Consider the following 24,141-nt stretch of genomic DNA (forward strand, 5'->3'; position numbering starts at 1 on the left):
CCTGCCCCTTCTACCCGATAACCTTCCAGGCAGAGCATGGTATCTGCACTTCAAAGTCCTCCCTGGATCCTGATGACCTTCCAGGGGGTCCTGCCCCTTCTACCTGGCCTGATAAACATCCTTCCTCTAAGGCAGGGCAACGCCAGCCAGGCTTCCCCTGTCTGATAACTTCAGGGGAAAAACTCAGAAAGGAATTTTTCATATTTACACTGAATAAGTCTTTTGTTCAGGAGGAGAAGAAGGAGAGGGGGAGAGAAAAGGTGGGAAGGCAAGACCCATCCCCTTAAAAGCCCCAGCCTAAATGTGAACTACACTCTCTCTCTCAGGTTCTGTCTGGAGAGGTGCCCATCCATTCTTACGGATGTCCCTACCCTAATAAACCTTGCTATGTTGCTTTCCACTGCTCTCTGTCTCACGCCTGAATTCTTTCTTGTGCGAAGACAAGGACCCTTTGCTTCTCCGGTAACACTGTCCACATGAAATAATGTGCAGAGGCTTATCATATAGAAGAAACCAAAACAAAGCAGCTTGCTTTGAGGTAGGGGACTGTGTCATGAGTCCTGGCTTGCTCCTCTCACACCTTCACCTTCTCTCTCCCTCTGTGGCTCCTTCCTGTCTGAAGACAAACTTCCTAGGTCTCTAACCACCATGTGTCCATTCACATTCCCTCTCAGCCGGTTTTCTCTCCTGGCTACTGTGCAATTCTGACTACCATTGCTCATCAAGCCATCCAGTATTGCATCAACCCTTACCACTCCCCTGGACTCACTGTGAGTAATCACTCCCCACCTGCAAGTCCAAGAGATATTCTTCAGTCCTTTAGGTAGAATCTTGCAAAAACAATTGTTCTCAATACTTGGTGGCTCTACAGTACTGGACATTGTTGACTTCAGAAAAGCATTGTATTCCTCCTTGGAAACTTTCTCATATCTCATCTGTATGACTTTATTTTCTCTTGAAGCTTCTTTATATGCAAAGAACAAGAGGGCATGGACAAGTGGCCCCCTGGGGGGAAGGGCTCCCAAAGTAGAGCAGTGCTTAGTCTTTTTTTTAAGATTATTTATTTTTGAAAGGCAGAATGATAGAGAGAGAGAGACACAGCAATCCTCCATTTGTTGGTTTACTCCTCAAATGACCACAATGACCAGGGCTGGGTCAGGCCAAAACCAGGAACCCAGAACTCCATTTGGGTGGCAGGGGTCTGTGGGGAGCAATCCGGACTGGACTAAGTTACTGGAATTAAGACTTATTCTATGCATCTGCTCCCCCACAATATGGCGCTGGGAGAGAAGAAAACAGCTTCTACACAGCTGCCTCCAGTTCAGCTAATAAACTGTAGGACTTGCTCCTGATTGGAGGAGAGCAGCGTACTCGGCGTGTGGGCAGCCGAGTTGGGATTGGTGGAAGAGGACTATAAAGGAGGAGAGAGACGGCATGCACCAGGAACATCTAAGAGGAACATCTAAGGGGAACATCTAAGGGGAACACCTGTGCAGCCCCCGAGAAAGCCGGCCGGCGGTGTGCCGCTCCCCTGCGGAAGTGGGGAATGTGGCCAGGGGGAACTGCCCTTCCACGGAGGTGGAAGGGATAGTAGCCAACCCGGGAAGAACCAGCAGCAAACCCGGGGAGGGCCGAGCAGACAAAAGAACAGCGCAGGGTCCTGTGTTGCTCCTCCACGAAGAGGGGGAGTGACATAATGGTGCCGTGACTCGGATATGAAGCCTAGGCAGGGTTTAGTGTCGTTCCCCCATGAAGACGGGGAGCGACAGGGGTCCAAGCACTTGGGTCATCATCCGCTGCCTTCCAAGGCTCATTATCAGGAAGCTGGATCAGAAGCAGAGCAGCAGAGACAACCAGCATTCCAATCCTAGGATGCCAGTGTTAAAGTGGCAGCTTAACCTGTTGCCGCACAATACCAGCCTCTTTCATTCCTTTTACATTTTGTATGCCTATTTCCTATAAGTCTCTTCAAATTTTCTCTCTCTCTCTCTCTCTCTCTCTCTCTCTCTTTCTCTCTCTTCCTCTGGCTGCCATTTAAATGATATGGCTCCCTGAGGTCTTCTTCAGCATTTTTCCATTTCACAGCAAGTTCTACACAGATGTTTATGACCCTGTGTCTCCTCACCAGCTAGGAATTCTCTCCAGAGGCTCTAGAAACACATTTTGGTTGCTTACTGAATGTGATAGCCTTACTTTCTTAAAGGCAACTCAAATTCAGCATATTCAAAACTAAATTATCTCCTCTTCTTTGCAAATCCTATCTGAGGTTTTCCCTAATCATTAGATGCTATTGTGTGTTAAATTAGGTCGCCTGTAAAGATATGTTGAAATCCTAAGGCCCAGGGCCAGCATTGTGACATAACAGGATAAGCAGCCGCATGCAATGCCAACATCACATGTGGGCACCACTTTGAGTCCCAGCTGTGACTGAACCTCTTTCTCTCAATCAGATTCCTCTGTGTAGAACACATGAGAAATTTGTCATCATCTCCTCCATGAAAATTGATAGGAGCAATGTTTCTCTGATATTTATTTCGAGAAGAAGCTAAAGAGCCCAGACACCAGGACTGTGAGATCTTCAACACAGGGAAAGAGAAATATGAGATTAGAAAGCAGCGCAAGGTTGATCAGAAAGCTGTCAATTTGCAGATTTTACCAAAATCAAGGCTATTTCTCAGCTCCAGCTCTACCTATGATCTGTTTTTGCTCTAACAAATGCAATTTATCCTCACAAATTGGTGTTTTCTAAATTTATTACAAGGAATCTAATTAAATAACTGATTAAAAAGAAAACAGATACAGGCATAGACACACACACACACACAGAGAGAGAGAGAGAGAGCGAGAGAGAGAGCGTGCCATGCAATGACAGGTAAAACATGGATTAAATGTCTTCAAGGATACCCTTTCCCACTCCGACCTTTTCCACCTACCTCCCAGCCTTTGGCAATGTGGTCAGCAGAGAGCCCCATTTCCCAGCACTTGAGCTGTTTCTATTCCTGGAGTGAGAACTGACCTCCAGTGTGGGTTCCCTCGTGGCAGCTGTGACAAGTTGCCATTGTGGCTTCTACACCAGACCTCTGTCATCTGCGTTAAAAAGATTCTGGCTTCTGTAACACTCCCATGGAGTTTGGATAATGCAATCCATAGGTATCAGGAGCTTAAGTAAGACATATGGGCAAACTTTGATCAATAAGAGATGAGAAATGAGCTCCTCTCTATTCCTACACACAATGGACTCTTCCAATGCACAGAGGTTCCATAAGATTTGTCCCCAGACACCACATGATAAGTAACTCGTTTCTTTTCTTACTCTTATGTATTAATTCATTTTTATTAGAGAAAGAGAGCTGTCATCCACTGGCTCACTCTCCAGATGTCCATAACATCTGGGCTAGGCCAAAACCAGTAGTCTGGAACTCAATGTGAATTTTCCCTGTGGGTGGCAGGAACCTAAGTACTTGACTTATCACCTGCTGCCTCGAAGGGTGCATGGTAGCAAGAAGCTGGGATTGGAAGTACAGCTGGAACACTAACCCAGGTGCTATGATAAGGAAAAGCAGGCATCCCAGTGCCTCTTAACTGCTTTGTCAAATGCCTGTCCCACTGACTGTGGCAACCAAGGTAACTCACCACATTGCAGTTGGGGTCCTTCCTTCCCTTTCTCCTTTCTGCTTTTCCCTTACTCTCACTGTTCTGGGACTACCACCTCCCCTCCCCATTAAAGACCTAGAACGTAAGCTTAATTTTCAGTGATATCTAGCTAAAACAGTAAATTTCTTAAACATTATTTTGTCATCTAAAACTAGAGAGCCTTCTCATAGCGCCATCAAAAATAGTATGTGAGACAATATATGAAAAGCACAGTTGGCCGGCGCTGCGGCTCAACAGGCTAATCCTCCACCTGTGGCACCAGCACACCGGGTTCTAGTCCTGGTTGGGGCACCAGATTCTGTCCCGGTTGCTCCTCTTCCAGGCCAGCTCTCTGCTGTGGCCAGGGAGTGCAATGGAGGATGGCCCAAGTCCTTGGGCCCTGCACCTGCATGGGAGACCAGGAGAAGCACCTGGCTCCTGGCTTCAGATCAGCGCAGTGCACCAGCCGCAGCATGCCGGCTGTAGGAGCCATTGGGGGGTGAACCAATGGAAAAGGTAGACCTCTCTCTCTCTCTCTCACTGTCCACTCTGTCTGTCAAAAAAAAAAAAGCACAGTACTTAGAAATAATCAGAAAGAGCTGTAATTATTACTAACAAAGACATGAGGACACACAGCCATTTTTGCATTTGCTCCCATTCTGGTTGGAGAAGGCAGCACTGAAGAATGTGTATATATAATGTACCTTCCTTAATCCTTTCAGCGCTACCATAACTACTGCACCTGTGCCACAGAAAAACTGGAAGAACTAAAGCTCATTTACACAGAAAAGGCACTTGTGAAAGATTGTGAGGGCTGAAGATGGCGGAATAGTGAGGACGAGCACTGATAGTCCAGGAAAAGATAGGTTGATAAAAGAGGAATTACAGTAATCACAGGGAAAGGCTCGGGGGAAAAAAATGCAGAGGAAACCCTTCCGGATCTAGTGGATGTAACACAGACGACCAGCGGGGAAAGCAGGGATGCCCACGGCTCTGAGTCCACACATCGGCGCTGGAAGGGGAGGTGAGCTCAGTAACCCGAGACATTGGCAAGGAAATGGCAGACAGAGTCTAGAGGGAAGCGGGCTTAAGGCATGAAAGTTCACCAGACTGACTACAGGAGAGAAGAAAAAAAAAGTGGGGGGTACTGGTATGGGCGAGTTTCTCTTGCCTTGCAAAGGCCAGCAAGAGACAAAGAACAGACACCATTCTGGATATACATAACAAAAGGGTAGAGCTAATGAACTGAGGCAGGGGAAAAAAGAGACAGTGGGTGAAAGAACTCATGGAGGTCACATGAGTACTCTCCAGGGATGCTACAATTCAGTAACCTAGGCAACCCGGTGGGAGACCGCAGGAGAAACTGAGCATGCACAGATTCTTTGGGTGGTCTGTTGGAAAAAGCAGACAAATGATATACACATAGAAGCCAGAGATCGGAAGCTAAATACCATCAATTCTGCTCAGCTGTGCAGTATTACTTCCCTCTTGAATAAATAAATAAAGAGAGAGAGAGAGAGAGAGATTTACCATGCCGAACCTGAGGGTGTCTGTCACCGTTGGCACACCCTTAACCATGAAGAACGAAGCAGAACTCTCTGGCCACACCAATCTCAAGCCTCCAAGGCTCCTCCAACAGCAGACAATCCACTTAACACAGACATAGTATAAAATAAAAAAAAAATTAAAAAAAAAACTCACAGTGAGGGAAGAAGAATTCACAATGCCAAGCAACAAACAAAAAAAAACGAGGGAACAAGATCAACGATGACACTATGACGCCTCCAAATAAACAAAACACCCCAAGCCAAGATTATGAAGATGATGACATAGAAGAAATGTAAGATACGGATTTCAAAAAATTTATGATAAGAACATTTAGAAGTTTTCAAAAGCAAATTCTTGAACTACAAAAATCCTTATTGGACAGGATAGAAAATCTCTCTCATGGAAATGAAATTTTAAGGAAGAATCAAAATGAAATGCAGAAACTAGTAGAACAGGAAAATGTGATAATGAAGAGAAATCAAAATGAAATGAAGAACTCAATAGATCAAATGCCAACACATTAGAGAGTCTAAAAAACAGAGTCAGTGAAACAGAAGAGAGAATATCAGACTTAGAAGACAGAGCACAGGAAAACATACAGTCAAACCAAAGAAAAGAAGAGGAAATTAGAAATCTAAAAAATATTGTTGGGAATCTACAGGATACTATTAAAAAAACCAACATTCGAGTTCTAGGAGTTCCTGAAGGCATGGAGAGAGAGAAAGGATTAGAAGGCCTTTTTAGTGAGATACTTGCAGAGAACTTCCCAGGTTTGGAGAAGGACAGAGACATCCGAGTACAGGAAGCTCGTAGAACCCCCAATAAACATGACCAAAAGAGATCCTCACCACGACACATTGTAATTAAACTCACCACAGTGAAACATACAGAAAAGATCCTAAAATCTGCAAGAGAGAAATGTCAGATTACTCTCAGAGGATCTCCAATTAGACTCACAGCAGATTTCTCATCAGAAACACTACAGGCTAGGAGGGAATGGCGAGACATAGCCCAGGTGCTAAGAGAGAAAAATTGCCAGCCCAGAATATTATATCCTGCAAAGCTCTCATTTGTGAATGAAGGTGAAATTAAGACCTTTCATAGCAAACAGAAATTGAAAGAATTTGTTGCCACTCGTCCAGCCCTGCAAAAGATACTTAAAGATGTGCTACACTCAGAAACACAGAAACATGGCCATCAATATGAAAGAAGGTAAAGGAAGAAAACCTTCCAGTAAAAGAGCATAGGAAGCTCAAAGCATATACTAGAAAATATCTTTGGGAAAATGGCAGGGCAAAGTCATCATGTATCAATAGTCACATTAAACGTTAATGGACTTAACTCTCCAGTCAAAAGGTACAGAATGGCTGAATGGATTAAGGAACAAAACCCAACTATTTGCTGCCTACAAGAAACACATCTCTCTAACAAAGATGCATGCAGACTGAAAGTGAAAGGCTGGAAAAAGATATTCCATGCCAACAAAAACCAAAAAATCAGGTGTAGCCAAATTAATATCAGACAAACTTTAATACAAAAACTGTTAAGAGAGAAAAAGAGGGGCACTATATAATGATTAAGGGCTCAATTCAACAGGAAGAGGTAATTATTATAACTGTATATGCACCTAATTACAGGGCACCAGTCTATCTAAAAGATATGTTAAGGGACTTAAAGGGAGACTTAGATTCCAATACAAAAGTACTGGGGGACTTCAATACTCCACTCTCAGAAATAGACAGATCAACAAGACAGAAGATCAACAAGGAAACAGCAGATTTAATCGACACTATTGCCCAAATGGATCTAACAGATATCTACAGAACTTTCAATCCTACATCTAAAGACTTTACATTCTTCTCAGCAGTGCTTGGAACCTTCTCTAGGATTGATCACATATTAGGCCATAAAGCAAGTCTCAGCAAATATAAAAGAATTAGAATCATACCATGCACATTGACAGACCACAGTGGAATGAAGTTGGAAATTAGCAACTCAGGAAACCCTAGAGAGTATGCAAAAACATAGAGACTGAACAACATGCTCCTGAATGAACAATGGGTCATAGAAGAACTCAAAAGAGAAATCAAAAACTTTCTGGAAGTAAATGAGGATAACAACACAACATATCAAAACTTATGGAATATGGCAAAAGCAGTACTGAGAGGCAAGTTTATAGCAATAGGTGCCTATATTAAGAAATTGGAAAGGTACCAAATAAATGAGCCTTCAGCGCATCTCAAGGACCTAGAAAAACTGCAGCAAACCAGACCCAAATCTAGTAGGAGAATAGAAATAATTAAAACCAGAGAAGAAATTAACAGGCTTGAATCCAAAAAAACAAAAAAACAAAAACAAAAAAAAAAAAAAACACATTACAAGAAATCAGCCAAGTGAAGAGCTGGTTTTTTGAAAAAATAAATAAAATTGACACCCCATTGGCCAACTAACTAAAAAAAGAAGAGAAAAGACCCAAATCAATAAAATCAGAGATGAAAAAGGAAACGTAACAACAGACACCACAGAAATTAAAAGAATCATCAGAAATTACTACAAAGAGTTGTATGCCAGCAAACAGGAAAATCTATCAGAAATGGATAGATTCCTGGACACATGCAATCTACCTAACTTGAACCAGGAAGACATGGAAAACCTAAATAGACGCATAACTGAAACAGAAATTGAAACAGTAATAAAGGCCCTCCCAACAAAGAAAAGCCCAGGAACAGATGGATTCACTGCTGAATTCTACCAGACATTTAAAGAAGAACTGACTCCAATTCTTCTCAAACTATTCAGAACAATCAAAAAAGACGGAGTCCTCCCAAATTCTTTCTATGAAGCCAGCATCACCTTAATCCCTAAGCCAGAGAAAGATGCAGCACTGAAAGAAAATTACAGACCAATATCCATGATGAACACAGATGCAAAAATCCTCAATAAAATTCTCGCCAATAGGATACAACAACACATCAGAAAAATCATCCACCCAGACCAAGAGGGATTTATCCCTGGTATGCAGGGATGGTTAAACATTCACAAATCAATCAATGTGATATACCACATTAACAGACTGCAGAAGAAAAACCATATGATTATCTCAATAGATGCAGAGAAAGCATTTGATAAAATTCAACACTCTTTCATGATGAAAACTCTAAGCAAATTGGGTATAGAAGGAACATTCCTCAATATAATCAAAGCAATTTATGAAAAACCCACGGCCAGCATCCTATTGAATGGGGAAAAGTTGGAAGCATTTCCACTGAGATCTGGCACCAGACAGGGATGCCCACTCTCACCACTTCTATTTAACATAGTTCTGGAAGCGTTAGCCAGAGCTATCAGGCAAGAAAAAGAAATTAAAGGGATACAAATTGAGAAGGAAGAACTCAAACTAGCCCTCTTTGCAGACGATATGATTCTTTACTTAGGGGATCCAAAGAATTCTACTAAGAGACTATTGGAACTCATAGAGGAGGTTGCCAAAGTAGCAGGATATAAAATCAATGCACAAAATCAACAGCCTTTGTATACACAGACAATGCCATGGCTGAGGAAGAACTGCTAGGATCAATCCCATTCAAAATAGCCACAAAAAAATCAAATACCTTGGAATAAACTTAACCAAGGATGTTAAAGATCTCTACGATGAAAATTACAAAACCTTAAAGAAAGAAATAGAAGAGGATACCAAGAAATGGAAAAATCTTCCATGCTCATGGATTGGAAGAATCAATATCATCAAAATGTCCATTCTCCCAAAAGCAATTTATAGATTCAATGCAATGCTAATCAAGATACCGAAGACATTCTTCTCAGATCTGGAAAAAATGGTGCTGAAATTCATATGGATAATCAGGAGACCTCGAATAGCTAAAGCAATCTCATACAACAAAAACAAAGATGGAGGCATCACAATACCAGATTTCAGGACATACTACAGGGCAGTTGTAATCAAAACAGCATGGTACTGGTACAGAAACAGATGGATAGACCAATGGAACAGAATTGAAACACCAGAAATCAACCCAAACATCTATAGCCAACTTATATTTGATCAAGGATCTAAAACCAATTCCTGGAGCAAGGACGGTCTATTCAATAAATGGTGCTCAGAAAACTGGATTTTCACGTGCAGAAGCATGAAGCAAGACCTCTACCTTTCACCTTACACAAAAATCCACTCAACATGGATTAAAGACCTAAATCTACGACCTGACACCATCAAGTTATTAGAGAATATTGGAGAAACCCTGGAAGATATTGGCACCGGCAAAGACTTCCTGGAAAACACCCAGGAGGTGCAGACAGTCAAAGCCAAAATCAACTATTGGGATTGCATCAAATTGAGAAGTTCCTGTACTGCAAAAGAAACAGTCAGGAAAGTGAAGAGACAACTGACAGAATGGGAAAAAATATTTGCAAACTATGCAACAGATAAAGGGTTAATAACCAAAATCTAAAAAGAGATCAAGAAACTCCACAACAACAAAACCAACAACCCACTTAAGAGATGGGCTAACGACCTCAATAGACATTTTTCAAAAGAGGAAATACAAATGGCCAACAGGCACATGAAAAAATGTTCAGGATCACTAACCATCAGGGAAATGCAAATCAAAACCACAATGAAGTTTCACCTGACCCGGGTTAGAATGGCTTATGTACAGAAATAAACTAACAGTAGATACTGGTGAGGATATGGGGTAAAAGGCACACTAATCCTCTGTTGGTGGGGATGCAAACTGGTGAAGCCACTATGGAAGTCAATCTGGAGATTCCTCAGAAACCTGAAGATAACCCTACTGTTCGACCCAGCCATCCCACTCCTTGGAATTTACCCAAAGGAAATTAAATTGGCAAACACAAAAGCGGTCTGCATCTTAATGTTTATTGCAGCTCAATTCACAACAGCTAAGACCTGGAATCAACCTAAATTCCCAGCAACAGTCGACTGGATAAAGAAATTATGTGATAAGTACTCTTTAGAATACTATACAGCAGTAAAAACAATGAAATCTGGTCATTTGCAACAAAATGGAGGAATCTGGAACACATCATGCTGAGTGAAATAAGCCAGTCCCAAATGGACAAATATCATATGTTCTCCCTGATCGGTGACAACTGACTGAACACCAAAAAGGAAACCTGTTGAAGTGAAATGGACACTATGAGAAACGGTGACTTGATCAGCATAGCCCTGACTGTTGATGAACAACTTAATACTTTATCCCCCCAAGTATTCTTTTTGTCTGTTCTACTTAATACTATTGGTTTAATTCTGTAATTAATACACATTTATTCTTAAGTGTTGAAATTTAACTGAAAAGTGATACCTGTTAAATATAAGAGTGGGATTAAGAGAGGGAGGAGATGTACAATTTGGGATATGCTCAAGCTGACTTTCCCCAAACAGTAGAGTTAAAAACATACCAGGGGATTCCAATTCAATTCCATCAAGGTGGCATGTACCAATGCCATCTCACTATTCCAAGTGATCAATTTCAGTTCACAATTGATCATAATGAAAGGACTAAGAGTCAAAGTGATCACATAAACAAGACTAGTGTCCGCTAATACTAACCGATAGAATAAAAAAAGGGAGAGAACGATCCAACATGGGAAGCGAGATACACAGCAGACTCATAGAATGGCAGATGTCCTAAACAATACTTTGCCTCAGAACTAGACTTTGGGGTATTTGGATCTGGCTGAAAAGCCCATGGGAGTATTTCAGGCATGGAAAGCCAAGACACTCTGGCAAAAAAAAAAATGACCTAAATGAAAGATCTCTGTGAGTGATATCCCAGTGGAAAGAACAGGTCATCAAAGAAGGTGGTACCTTTCTCTGAAGGGAGGAGAGAACTTCCACTTTGACTATGACCTTGTCTAAATATTATCAGAGTCGGTGAACTCAGGGGGCTTCCATAGCCTTGGCAGCTCATGACAAGAGCCTAGGGTGATTACTGATGCCATAAACAAGAGTGTCAATTTGTTAATTCAACAACAGGAGTCACTCCTCACGTGGGATCATTGTCCTTAATGTGCTGTACATTGTGATTTAATGCTATAACTAGTACTCAAACAGTATTTTTCACTTTATGTTTCTATGTGGGTGCAAACTGTTGAAATCTTTACTTAATGTATACTAAACTGATCTTCTGTATATAAAGAGAATTGAAAATTAATCTTGATATGAATGATGAGCGAGAGTGGTAAAGGGGAGGGATGCGGGTGGGAATGAAGTCACTGGAGGGGGAAAGCCATTGTAATCCATAAGCTGTACTTTGGAAATTTATATTCATTAAATAAAAGTTAAAAAAAGAAAGGTTGTGAGGGCTACAAAGTCTTAGGGAGGACATGCGAGTTAGATTTTCCAGCTATACCATGAGAAACAAGGCTCCAATCACAAAGATATTGCCCCAGGTACAGCTTGCACCACTGACACTGGACAGAGGAAGTCAAGACTCTGGTGCTGCCATCTTCCACTACCACCTTTGTCCCCTGCTCCAAACTGGACTCTGTCTATTATAAGCTCTCCCTTCTTTCTCAACCACAAATCCAAGTCTTGCTGAGGTCGGCAGGTGGGTAGAGTAAGTCTAAGGGTGTAAGTAACATGGATGTGCTATAGTTGCAAGAGGGGCTAAGAGAACACATTTTTCTGGTGACTAGTTTAAGGAGAGGATTTTCATAATATGGGAAATTCCCTCAACTATAGAAAACATATTTCTAAGGTTAAGAAAACAGCCCAAAAATGTCTCAAATGTCCATTCTTTGAGAAAATATGCTAATTCCCCAACCAAACGGTGCCAAAGAAAAAAGAAAAACTGAAAGAGAAAGAGTGTGGGGACAATCTGTCTACTGAGGGAGGCAATTACTGTGAAATCTGTCATGTTTCCAGGCAGTCCTTAATGCTCCTTGCCTGGGGATTACCACTAGTTACCCCCATCAAGAGTCAACCTAACAGCTGTTCCTCAGGTCTTCGTAACGACTTGGGAAGCCACGGAAGGAGTGGGTTACATTACTCTGGGTCATTTTTTCTAGATCTCAGCTCACTGAAAAGAGTAATTAAAACTCAAAGTGAACAGAGGTATATCCCACTTGGGGTCAATGTTAATCACCTATCATTAGCTAGAAATCTTAAAAGAGAACATTACCTGGCCAATGAGTATCTGTAATATTAAGATCATAAAGTCACTGTTCTTAGGAAAAAAAAATATATATATATATATAATGGAAACAAAAAATACTTGAACGAGGAAAGCAAACCACTTCTATCAAGTGTGTTCTCATCAACTGTTTCACCAATTAATCTATCAAGCATAGAACTCTAAAATTTCAAACTAGTTCCTCTCCTACGTAACATGTGTGGGGTGTGTGTGTGTGTGTGTGTGTGTGTATCTCAGTGAGAAATTTTGATTATCCCTTCAAAGTTTATATCCTATCACCCACTTATTTTATCCTCATTTCCAATAGGTCCAAACCAGCCCTAATATCTAAAGTATTGCAAAAGGACAAAGTGACTTCTACCTAGCTATTGCTATCTTCATGATCAAAAAGAACCACTTCTTTATTCTTTTGAGAGTTAAAGTGTGTGGGAGTGGGGAGGCACTTCCATCCATTGATTCACTTAATCTAAGACTCCTACATCAGTTGGCAAGAACCCAACCACCTGAACCCATCACCTGCTATCTCAGTGTGCTCATAAGCAGGAAGCTGGAATCACAAGAAGGACTCAAACTGTGGGATGTGATTTGTGGGATTTGGACATCCCCAGTGGTGTTTTTAAATGCAAGGCCAAATGCCCACACCAAGAATATAAAGTCCTGGGCCAGTGGTGTGGCTCATTTGGTTAACCCTCCGCCTGCAGTGCTGGCATCCCATATGGGCACCAAGTTCTGGTCCTGGTTGCTCCTCTTCCAGTCCAGCTCTCTGCTGTGGCCTTAGAAGGCAGTGGAGGATGGCCCAAGTGCTTGGGCCCTGCACCCACATGGGAGACCAGGAGGAGGCACCTGGCTCCCGATTTCAGCCATGGGGCCATTTGGGGAGTGAATCAACGGAAGGAAGATCTTTCTCTCTGTCTCTCTCTCTCTCCACTCTCTAACTCTATCTGTCAAATAAATAAAAAAAGAATACAAAGGCCTAATTGTAAAAAAGAGATGAGAAATTTCTATGAGAAAATCAGAAATTAATCACTAATGAATATTCCCAGGCACTAGATTTTCCATATGTTAATAATTATTTTGCTATAAAAAGAATTTTCAGTTCTTTGGTTTTTTTTTTTGTATGTTGTTAGACAAACCCAAGTTTAAACCTCTGCTGCCCCGTTTACTAGCTATGTGATCTTGGTTGTTAAGGCAAAAAAGTACTTCGTACATTGCATTCTTCATTTCCTCATAGTGACTTGAAAATGGTGACTTCTGTGGACTTGGAATTAACATGTCGTCCCACTGCTAAGACTCCACATTTCTTTTCAGGGCTTCCTGCCATCTCCCATTAAAGAGAAATGCTCTAGGGGCAGTGTTGTGGCATAGCAGGCAAAGCTGACACCCACATACTGGCTTCCCATATGGGTGCCAGTTCATGCCTTGGCTGCTCCACTTCCCATCCAGCTCCCTGCTAATGGTCCGGGAAAGTACTGAAAGATGGCCCAAGTGCATGGGCCCCTGCCACCTACACGGGAGACCCAGACAAAGCTCCTGGATCCTGTCTTTGGCCTGGCCCAACACCGGCCATTGCAATCACCTAGGGAGTGAATCAGTGGATAGAAGATGGAAGATCTCTCTCTCTCTCTCTCTCGGTCCCTTTCACTCTGTAACTCTGATTTTCAAATAAACAAATCGAGAGAGAGAGAGAGAGAGAGAGAGAGACAGAGAGAGAGAGAGAGAGAGAGAGAAACACTCCAGACCTATTTTCTCACTGGTCTAAGAAAATTCCAGCAAATAATCTTCTCCCCAGTAATTACACATCCATCCTCCTTCCACCATGAGTCCCACTTCTGGACAACACTTCACAATAGATGAAAAGCTTTAATATAGGAAAATAGGCTCTGGGGGAAGGAGCTGAGTGGAAATTGCTTGTTCCAGATTAGAAAAGGGATTGCTGTGATTTGGTCAAGACTTGTCTCCCCAACTCGGGCGCGGCGGCCATTGGAGGGTGAACCAACGGCAAAGGAAGACCTTTCTCTCTGTCTCTCTCTCTCACTGTTCACTCTGCCTGTCAAAAAATAAAAAATAAAAAAAAATTAAAAAAATAAAAAAACTAAGTTACAGGAAAAAGCACTCAATACCAATGTATGCACATGTGTGTGTGCACGTGCTTCTGTACAAAAGGGCTGGAATTAGGACACCAAGCTGTGTTATGTGGGGTTCTTCCTCTTCTAGTTAGTAAGACTGTCAGTATTCTTAATGGGATTTTTTCCCTTTATTTTCCACATTGAGAATATACTGCTTTTATAATAAAGAAAATGTACAAGAAAATCAAAGCAACAAGTTCTGAAATTTTTTCAGATTTGGAGTTTTGTTCTTCTTGTTTTGGTTATATATAAATGTAGTCCTTTAATTTCAAATTCAATCTTGGACTAAAAGAACTGCTGAATATGGCAATGTTCACAGATATTTCTGTTTTTAATAGGATCATAAAAATATGTGCTATTGGTAACCTATCTTTTCAGGTCCTATTGCAAAGATGCCTTAAGGTCAACGAATTCATTACTGTATCACTTCTTACCATCATTTTTCTAACCAAATTCCCATTTTACTACACAAGATTCAAAATTGGCTGAAGATTAATCAAGAACAAAACATCAAGGACATGATAAAAAATGCCTAAAATACTCAGAGAGAATATAAAACTTTCTAAATATTGTCAATAGATTTTAGAACTCAGTAATGAGAAATGCCCACTTGTAATTTCATTATTTTTAGGACACTGTCACAACAGCCAGTTTAACTTCAACTTTTTTGCCCACAACAGCTGGAGTCCAGCTGACAAAGGGAAGCTCTGGAGTTTGTGGTGAGCCTCACTGTGGGAAAGGAGGAAAGGAGGAGAAAGCAGATTGGAATATATCTGGAAGTAATTTAATTTTCTGGGGCTGGCACTCTGGCATAGCAAGTTAAAACCCTGGCCCGCAGCACTGGCATCCCAAATGGGCACCAGATAAAGTTCTGGCTGCTCCACTTCTAGCTCTAGCTCTCTGCTATGGCCTGAAAAAGCAGTAGAAGATGGCCCAAGTCTTTGGGCCTCTGAATACATGTGGGAGACCCTGAAAAAGCTCCTGACTCCTGGCTTTGGATCAGCTCAGCTCTGGCCATTGGGGTCATTTGACAAGTGAACAAGCAGATGTAAGAATGGTCTCTCTTTGCCTCTTGTTCTCTCTGTAACTCTGTCTTTCAAATAAATAAAATAAATCTTCAAAAGAAATTTTTTTTAAAATTTTCTTCATCAGTTCTAAAGTAAAAAAAAAAAAAACAACACACCTTACATGAAAAAAAAAGAAATCTAGGAGGATCCATAGGGGAAAAAAAAGATAGCAGAAGGGGAGGAAATGCATTCCCAGGAGACAGCCGGAGAGAAGCTTGCAGTGGAAATTTTACAGAAAGAAGGGAGATACCACGAAGCAACAAAGACAAGAGAATGATGCAGCAGCAAGCAAGACACTGCAGCCAGTAGCAGGAGGGGACACCATCTTCTTAGAGCGAGATGAGAAGAACCCGTGACAGCCCTTTGCTCTGGTGACATTCCCTGGGGGAGAACCTCACAGACCCCAGTGACCTTGAGTCCATCCTGGAGTGCTGGCAGGAGGCAGGGTGCACGCCTAACCCAGTGAAGGGAGAGCACATTGCTTTCTTCTCAGTCTGTAACAAGGGTGCCCGGTTACTAGCAGAGAGGAAGCACCATCTAAAGGCAAGTAGATGCTGCTACGGCCCATGCATGACTGGGGGATTCAATCTGAGGGATAAATTCATGGTCCCCCACTTACTTTGAATCTGGCCTGCAGGGTTTGTGTGGGAAGGACACCCACTTAGGACTCTGAAGCGCTAACCTCCTCTCACTCTATCTGTCTTGACATGTTAAGGTGGAGCACTGAACAACTTCTATTGGGCATGCAACTGCCTCTGGGAACATCATAGCTCTCCCCTTGGATGGGAAATGTCTGCAGAACTGTGAGTCGATCGCATGTTCCCTGTGACGGTGGGAATTCTATGACTGTGTGATAGGCCACAGAGTGTGCCCTGGTCTTTAGGCAATCACTGCATTTGGATTCAGAGACTCAGAGTTCCCTAAGTGCTGGGGTAGATCTTCTGAGGAGTACACTGTGCCCCTGTGTAGTTTGTGCACCTGCATGGTGGACTGTGTAGCCATTGTGGGCTCACCTCAAGCAGTTGCTTCAAATTGGCACAGAGAAGGTGAGGCTATGATCATGACAGCCAAGGCAATCATACATCCCTGATGCTGGTCATAGAGGAGAACTCCAATCCCAACTCAGATGATGACACTATGGAATATTGCACCGCCCTGAAGCACTGGCCAGAGTTCCCTGGCCCCATTCAAGTATATACATCTGGATGTCCACTGAAACAGCAGGTACTCCACTAGGCCATAGAAGCAAATATCAAAGATAAAAGCCCTCCGAGGAGAAAACCAACAAGTTTTTGCAAAAATGCCTAAAAATAAACATAGAAACACAAGAAACATGAACAAGAAACACATTATGACTCCCCAAAAGGAACACAACAAAACTTCTATATTAAACTGTGAAGATGATGGGATTGATGAAACGCCTAGAAAGGAATTCCAAAGGATGATCTTAAGATTACTCAAAGACACATAGAAGTAAATACATGAGTTAAAAAATCTATACATAACAGAGGAGAAATCCTTCCACAATATAGAGACATGGAAAATAAATCAAACTAAATATTAAAACATCAAGAATTAAATATGTCAAATAAAAAATACAGTGTAGACTTGGTGAGGTAAAAGAAAGAATATCTGAACTAAAAGACAAATTCTTGGAAATATCTAAGACAAAAAAGAGAAGAAATTAGAAAAATCAAAAATAGTATTCAAGATTATTAAATAACCAAGCACATGTGTCTAAGAAAGTTCCTGAACATGTGAGAAGAGAGAATGGATTAACAGATCTATTCAGGAAAATAACAGCAGAAAATGTCCTTAATTTGGAGAAAGACAGAAGCATCCAAATACAGGAAGCATATAGAACTCCTACTAGATATGATCAGAAAAGATCCTCACCATGACACATTACAGTCCAACTTTCAAAAGTAAAACATAAAAAAAAAAAATTCTAAAATGTGCACTTGAGAAACACAAGCTTATCTTTGGAGGATCTCCAATTACACTGACAGCCAAATTTTATTTTTTTAACTTTTATTTAATAAATATAAATTTCCAAAGTACAGCTTATAGATTACAATGGCTTTTCCCCCCCATAACTTCCCTCCCACCCGCAACCCTCCCCTTTCCCACTCCCTCTCCCCTTCCATTCACATCAAGATTCATTTTCGATTCTCTTTATATACAGAAGATCAGTTTAGCATACATTAAGTAAAGATTTCAACAGTTTGCACCCACACAGAAACACAAAGTGAAAAATATTGTTTGAGTACTACTTATAGCATTAAATCAATGTACAGCACATTAAGGACAGAGATCCTACATGAGGAGTAAGTGCACAGTGACTCCTGTTGTTAACTTAACAAATTGACACTCTAGTTTATGGCATCAGTAAACACCCTAGGCTCTTGTCATGAGCTGCCAAGGCTATGGAAGTCTTTTGAGTTCACCAACTCTGATCATATTTAGACAAGGTCATAGTCAGAGTGGAAGTTCTCTCCTCCCTTCAGAGAAAGGTACCTCCTTCTTTGATGACTTGTTCTTTCCACTGGTATATCACTCGCAGAGATCTTTCATTTAGGTCATTTTTTTTTTTTTGCCAGAGTGTCTTGGCTTTCCATGCCTGAAATACTCTCATGGGCTTTTCAGCCAGATCCACATGCCTTAAGGGCTGATTCTGAGGCCAGAGTGCTGTTTAGGACATCTGCCATTCTATGAGTCTGCTGTGTATCCCACTTCCCACGTTGGATCATTCTCTCCCTTTTTTATTCTATCAGTTAGTATTTTCAGACACTAGTCTTGTTTCTGTGATCCCTTGACTCTTAGTCCTATCATTATGATCAACTGTGAACAGAAATTGATCACTTGGAATAGTGAGATGGCATTGGTACATGGCACCTTGATGGGATTGAATTGGAATCCCCTGGTATGTTTCTAACTCTACCATTTGGGGCAAGTCAGCTTGAGCATGTCGCAAATTGTACATCTCCTCCCTCTCTTAATCCCACTCTTATATTTAACAGGGATCACTTTTCAGTTAAGTTTCAACACTTGAGAATAACTGTGTATTAATTACAGAATTCAACCAATAGTATTAAGTAGAACAGACAAAAAATACTTGGGGGGATAAAGTATTAAGTTGTTCATCAACAGTCAGGGCAAGGACAGCCAAATTTTAATCAGAAACCCTACAGGCTAGGAGAGAATGGAAAGACACTGTCCATGTCTTAAAAGAAAAAAAAAAATAAAAGCTTTCAACCCAGAAAACAATACCCAGCAAAGTTCTCATTTATAAATGAAGGTTAAATAAAGACCTTCCAAAACAAATAGAAATTGAAAGAATTTGCAATCATTCATATAGCCTTACAAATGATACTTAAGATGTGCTGTCCACAGAATGTGCTATATCATGAAAGAATGTGAAGGCAGAAAATTTTCTAGCATAAGAACAAAGTAAATCCAAAACAAACAAGATGAAAATTTATGGAAAAAAATGGCAGGACTAAGTCATTACTTATCAATAATAACTTTGAATGTAAATGGCCTCAATTTTGCAGTTAAAAGATACAGATTGACTGAATGGATTAAAAAACAAGACCCATCAATTTGCTGCCTAAAAGAAACACACCTCACCAGCAAAGATACACACAGACTAAAAGTGGAAGGATGGAAAAAAAGATATCCATGCTAAAAGAAACTAAATCAGGAGTGTTTTATTCCAAAATGATGGAATAGTGGCAGGACAGTCCAAATCGCATGGGGAAAAATTAATATTTAAAAATGATAGGAACTACATGACATGAGATGTATGAAAACTAAAGCCATGAGAAATTCACAGTGGGATACCCAATGATAACAGCAGAAATGGCCCAGGTCCATGCCAAAAAACGCAAATAGGAAAAAAAAATCAACAGAGGCTTGGACCCAAAGAGGAGAGTGCTGACCAGGTGAGAGGGGAATCTGTGGGTCCGTGAAGCTGTGGATGACAGCAGAAGAGAGTGCTTGGTGAACTGCTTTTGAAGTTCTATGTAGGAAAAAAAATAATAAATGAGCAAATAGGGAGGTGACGCACCTCCCCCCCGCCATCCCTACCCTACAAGGACTGGCAGCTGGCTGGGAGAAGCCATTCTGCTCCCTTATATGCGTGGTTTTTTTTTTATTTTTGGATACAGGCAGGTGGCTGCTACCCCTGCTTCCTGTGTGCACTCCCAGCAATAGCAGGGGTTACTTCACCACCACCCTCAACCCAAACAGTGAGCAACACAACTTCAGAAGAATTTCTTCCCCCTCCATGCAAGCTGTATGAGAAGGGAAATCCCTACTTGTCAAAATCTTGTACCCACCCACCACCACTGAGAAGTGAGCTGGGCTCCAGTAGGTGGGGGAGCACATACTGGTAGGTGCACCCATGACCCACAATCCTACAGTAGCTCATGACAGAGGGAATCCTTTTATTTATTTATTTATTTATTTATTTTGACAGGCATAGTGGACAGTGAGAGAGAGAGACAGAGAGAAAGGTCTTCCTTTTGCCGTTGGTTCACTCTCCAATGGCCGTCACAGCCGGCACGCTGTGGCCAGCACACCACGCTGATCCAAAGGCAGGAGACAGGTGCTTATCCTGGTCTCCCATGGGGTGCAGAGCCCATGGACTTGGGCCATCCTCCACTGCACTCCCGGGCCACAGCAGAGAGCTGGCCTGGAAGAGGGGCAACCAGGACGGAATCCGGCACCCCAACCAGGACTAGAACCCATTGTGCCAGCGCCACAGGCAGAAGATTAGCCTATTGAGCCACGGTGCCGACCAGAGGGAATCCAACTCACATAAAAGATGCCATAGATCAAAGGTGCAGTTCACTGAGCATTGAAAACTAGTGCTAAACACACCAGGGACTAACACCAGGGCATTGGTGACACCAATGGAGGTAAACACATTCCTCCATCCAGATAACCAGAGGACAGCTACAAAGACCCGTGGGAGTCTTACCTTGGACAATTGCTCCACCATGGAATACTGAACAGAGCAACCAGGTCACTTTCACTGTGAACCTCTTGGTACTCATTAGAAGTACAGACATCCCACTAAGCCATAAAGACTCAAAGATAAAAGCAATTAGACAAAAAAAACCTACACAAATGCAGAAAAACAAAGATGAAATTTAAATAAAAATAAGGAAGACACTATGAGCCCCCCTAAGGAACACTTTAATACTTCAACAGTAGAAGGTGAAGATGAAGAGATTGAGTATATGCCAGAAACGGAATTCAGAAAATTAATCATCAGATTACTTAGAAGCAACCATAAGCAAATTCAAGAACTAAATGAAAATATTTCCCATGAAGTTGAGATATTAAAGAGAAGTCAGAATGAAATACTAGAAATGAAGAATTCAATAGATCAAATAACAAATGCAGTAGAAAGTCTTAACAACAAAGTAGGTGAGATAGAAGGAAGAATATCAATCAGAACTAGAAGACAAATTTCTGGAAATTTTATAGTCAGATAAAAAGAATAAGAAATTAGAAAACTTAAAAACACTGTTGCAGATCTATAAGATGCTATCCATTGATCCAACATACAGGTGAAAGGTCATTCAACTGGACCAAATGGGATTTATTCCTGGTATGTAGGGATGGCTCAACATTTGCAAATCAACCAATATGATACATCACATTAACAAATTGAAGAACAAAAGCCATGTGATTATTTCAATAGATGCAGGGAAAGCACTTGACAAAATACAACACCCTTTCATGATGAAAACCTTAAGCAATTTTGTAATAGAAGGAAAATTTCTCAACATAATCAAGGCAGCAAAGTGAAGAGACAGCCTATAGAACAGGAGAAAATATTTTTAAACTATATAACTGATAAAGGATTAATAACCAGAATATATGAAGAGATAAAGAAATTCAACAGCAACAAAATAAACAGTCTGGTTAAGAAATGGGCAAAGGACTTAAACAGACATTTTTCAAAAGAGGAAATCCAAATGGCCAACAGACACAGGAAAAAATGCTCAGGATTGCTAGCTATCAGAGAAATGCAGGAAAAAAACACAATGCAGTTTCACCTCATCCTTCTTAGAATGGCTTTCATACAGAAATCAACAAACAATAAATGCAGATGAGGATGTGGGGAAATAGGCACCCTAATCTGCTGTTGGTGGAATGTAAACTGGTAAAGCCACTGTGGAAGACAGCATAGAGATACTTCAAAAATCTGAATATACACCTACCATATGACCTAGCCATCCCACTCCAGGGAATTTACCCAAGGGAAATGAAATCATCATATGAAAAAGCTTTCTGTACCTCCATGTTTATCACAGCTCAATTCACAATAGCAAAGACATGGAATCAACCCAAATGCCTATCAACTGAATACTGGATAAAGAAATTATGGGATATGTACATTATGGAATACTACACAGTAGTTAAAAAAAATGAAATCCAGTCATTTGCAACAAAATGGACCAATCTGGAAAACTTCAAACTTAATGAAATAAGCCAGAGCCAAAGGCACTAGTTACAATATGTCTCCCTGATCTGTGAGAAATAATAGTGCACCTAAAATGAAAGCTGTAGAAGTGAAATTGACATTTTGAAAAGCAATGACTTGAACAGCCCTCATCTTGACTGTTGAGGAACAGTTTTTTATTTTCATTTTTTTCTTTTCTCTTCTTCATATTATGTGTTGAACTCTTAATATAGAGTCAATTATATATATATATATATATATATATAAAGTCAATTGAAAATAGATCTCAATTTAAAAATAAGAGGGGGAATTAGAGAAGGAGGAGGAAGTTTGTAACTGTAAAGCTGTAAAATGTCACTTTAATTGTTAAAGTTATATTTACTGCTAAAGTGAACATATAGATAGGATTAAGTTTTAAAGAGACCATATAAATAGCATCAAGTGCCTGGTAATAATAATAGACAGAATGAAAAGGGGGGAATGTTCAACAGGGGAAGCAGTCCACACAGCGGACTCATAGAATGCCAATTGCTTTAAGTAACGCTCTGAATCAGCCCTTAAAGCATTCAGATGAGGCAGGCATGGGAAGCCAAGGCACTATGGCAAATACATTCTACATGAAGGATCTCCGTGAATGAGATCTCAGTGGAAAGAAGGGGCCATCAAAGAAGGATGTACTTTTCTCTGAAGGGAGGAGAGAACTTCCACTTTGCTTATGGCCTTGTCTAAGTATTGATGGAGTTTGTGGTCACAAAAGGCTTTCATAGCCTTGGCAGCTCATGGAAAGAGCCTCGGGTGATCTCTGATGTCATAAAATAAGAGTGTTAATTGCTAAATTAATAACAGAAGTCACGGTGCACTTACTTCTCATGTAGGACCACTGTCCTTAACGAGTTGTAGTTTGAGAATTAACTGCAAAACTGGTTCAAACAGTACTTTTTACATTGTGTGTGTGTGTGTGTGTGTGTGTGCAAACTGTTGAAATCTTTATTTAGTATAGAGTTGGTCTTCTGTATATAAAGTTAATTAAAATGAATCTTATAAAAGAATTGGATGGTAGAGGGAGTAGGAGGTAAGACGGGAGTCGGGGAGAGAGGGTGGGTATGGCAGGGAGGAGCCACTATATTTCTAAAGCTGTACCTATGAAAATTATATTCATTAAATAAAAGCTTTAAAATTAAAAAAAACTTTAAAAAAAGAAATTATGGGATTTGTACACTATGGAATATTACACAGCAGTGAAAAAACAAAGCCTGGTCATTTGCAAAAACATAGTTGAAGCTGGAAAACATCATACTTAGTGAAATAAGCCAGTCTCAAAGGGACAAATTCTGTATGTTCTCCCTGATTTTTGATAACTAATAGAGCACCTAAAAAACAACATGTAGAATGAAATTGACACTCTTGAGAAAGCAATGATTTTGAACAGCCCATTTCTTGACTGTTGAGGATCAGTTTTTATTCTATATTTTTGTTTATATTTTCCTTTCTTTTCCTTTATAATATTTTCCTTATCTTCTTTTCTTTCATATGATTCATTGAACACTATACTTTTTTTTTACAGGCAGAGTGGACAGTAAGAGAGAGACAGAGAGAAAGGTCTTCCTTTGCTGTTGGTTCACCCTCCAATGGCCACCGCAGCTGGCGCACTGTGGCCGGCGCACCGCGCTGATCCAAAGGCAGGAGCCAGGTGCTTATCCTAGTCTCCCATGCAGGTGTAGGGCCCATGGACTTGGGCCATCCTACACTGCACTCCTGGGCTACAGCAGAGAGCTGGCCTGGAAGAGGGGCACCAGGACAGAATCCGGTGCCCTGACCAGGACTAGAACCCATTGTGCCAGCGCCGCAGGCAGAGGATTAGCCTATTGAGCCATGGCGCCAGCTGCACACTAAATTTAACATAGAGTTAATCATATATGTACAAAGTTAATTGAAAATAGATCTTAGTAAAGAATAATAGAATAAGAAAGGGAAGAGGACAGGGGTGGGAGTTTGGGTGGTAAGGTTGGCACAGTGGGAAAAATTATCAAGATCTTAAAGTTGTAAATGTGAAATGTATTAAGTTCACAAATGCAAAGCAGTATAGTCCTACATATATTCCTATAGACTTACTTTTA

General features: G+C 40.9%; 1 protein-coding gene across 4 annotated transcripts in view; it reads right to left on the reverse strand.

The window, feature by feature from the left end:
- The window catches only part of NEK10 (NIMA related kinase 10), a 376,851-nt gene that overhangs the window by 185,732 nt on the left and 166,978 nt on the right, over window positions 1-24,141 (reverse strand). The window contains exon 24 of one of the 4 annotated variants that reach the window (XM_089331195.1): window positions 14,198-14,400. The exons of the other annotated variants lie outside the window; for them this stretch is intronic. Within the exon in view, the coding sequence (XP_089187321.1) occupies window positions 14,385-14,400 (16 nt within the window). The 3' untranslated portion in view covers window positions 14,198-14,384. Of the gene's footprint in view, window positions 1-14,197; window positions 14,401-24,141 lie in introns of those variants that run through there. 4 annotated transcript variants of the gene reach the window in all.

Source organism: Oryctolagus cuniculus, chromosome 4, assembly GCF_051225735.1.
Source record: "Oryctolagus cuniculus isolate XC-2025 breed Fujian yellow rabbit chromosome 4, ASM5122573v1, whole genome shotgun sequence".
Classification (NCBI taxonomy): Eukaryota; Metazoa; Chordata; class Mammalia; order Lagomorpha; family Leporidae; genus Oryctolagus; species Oryctolagus cuniculus.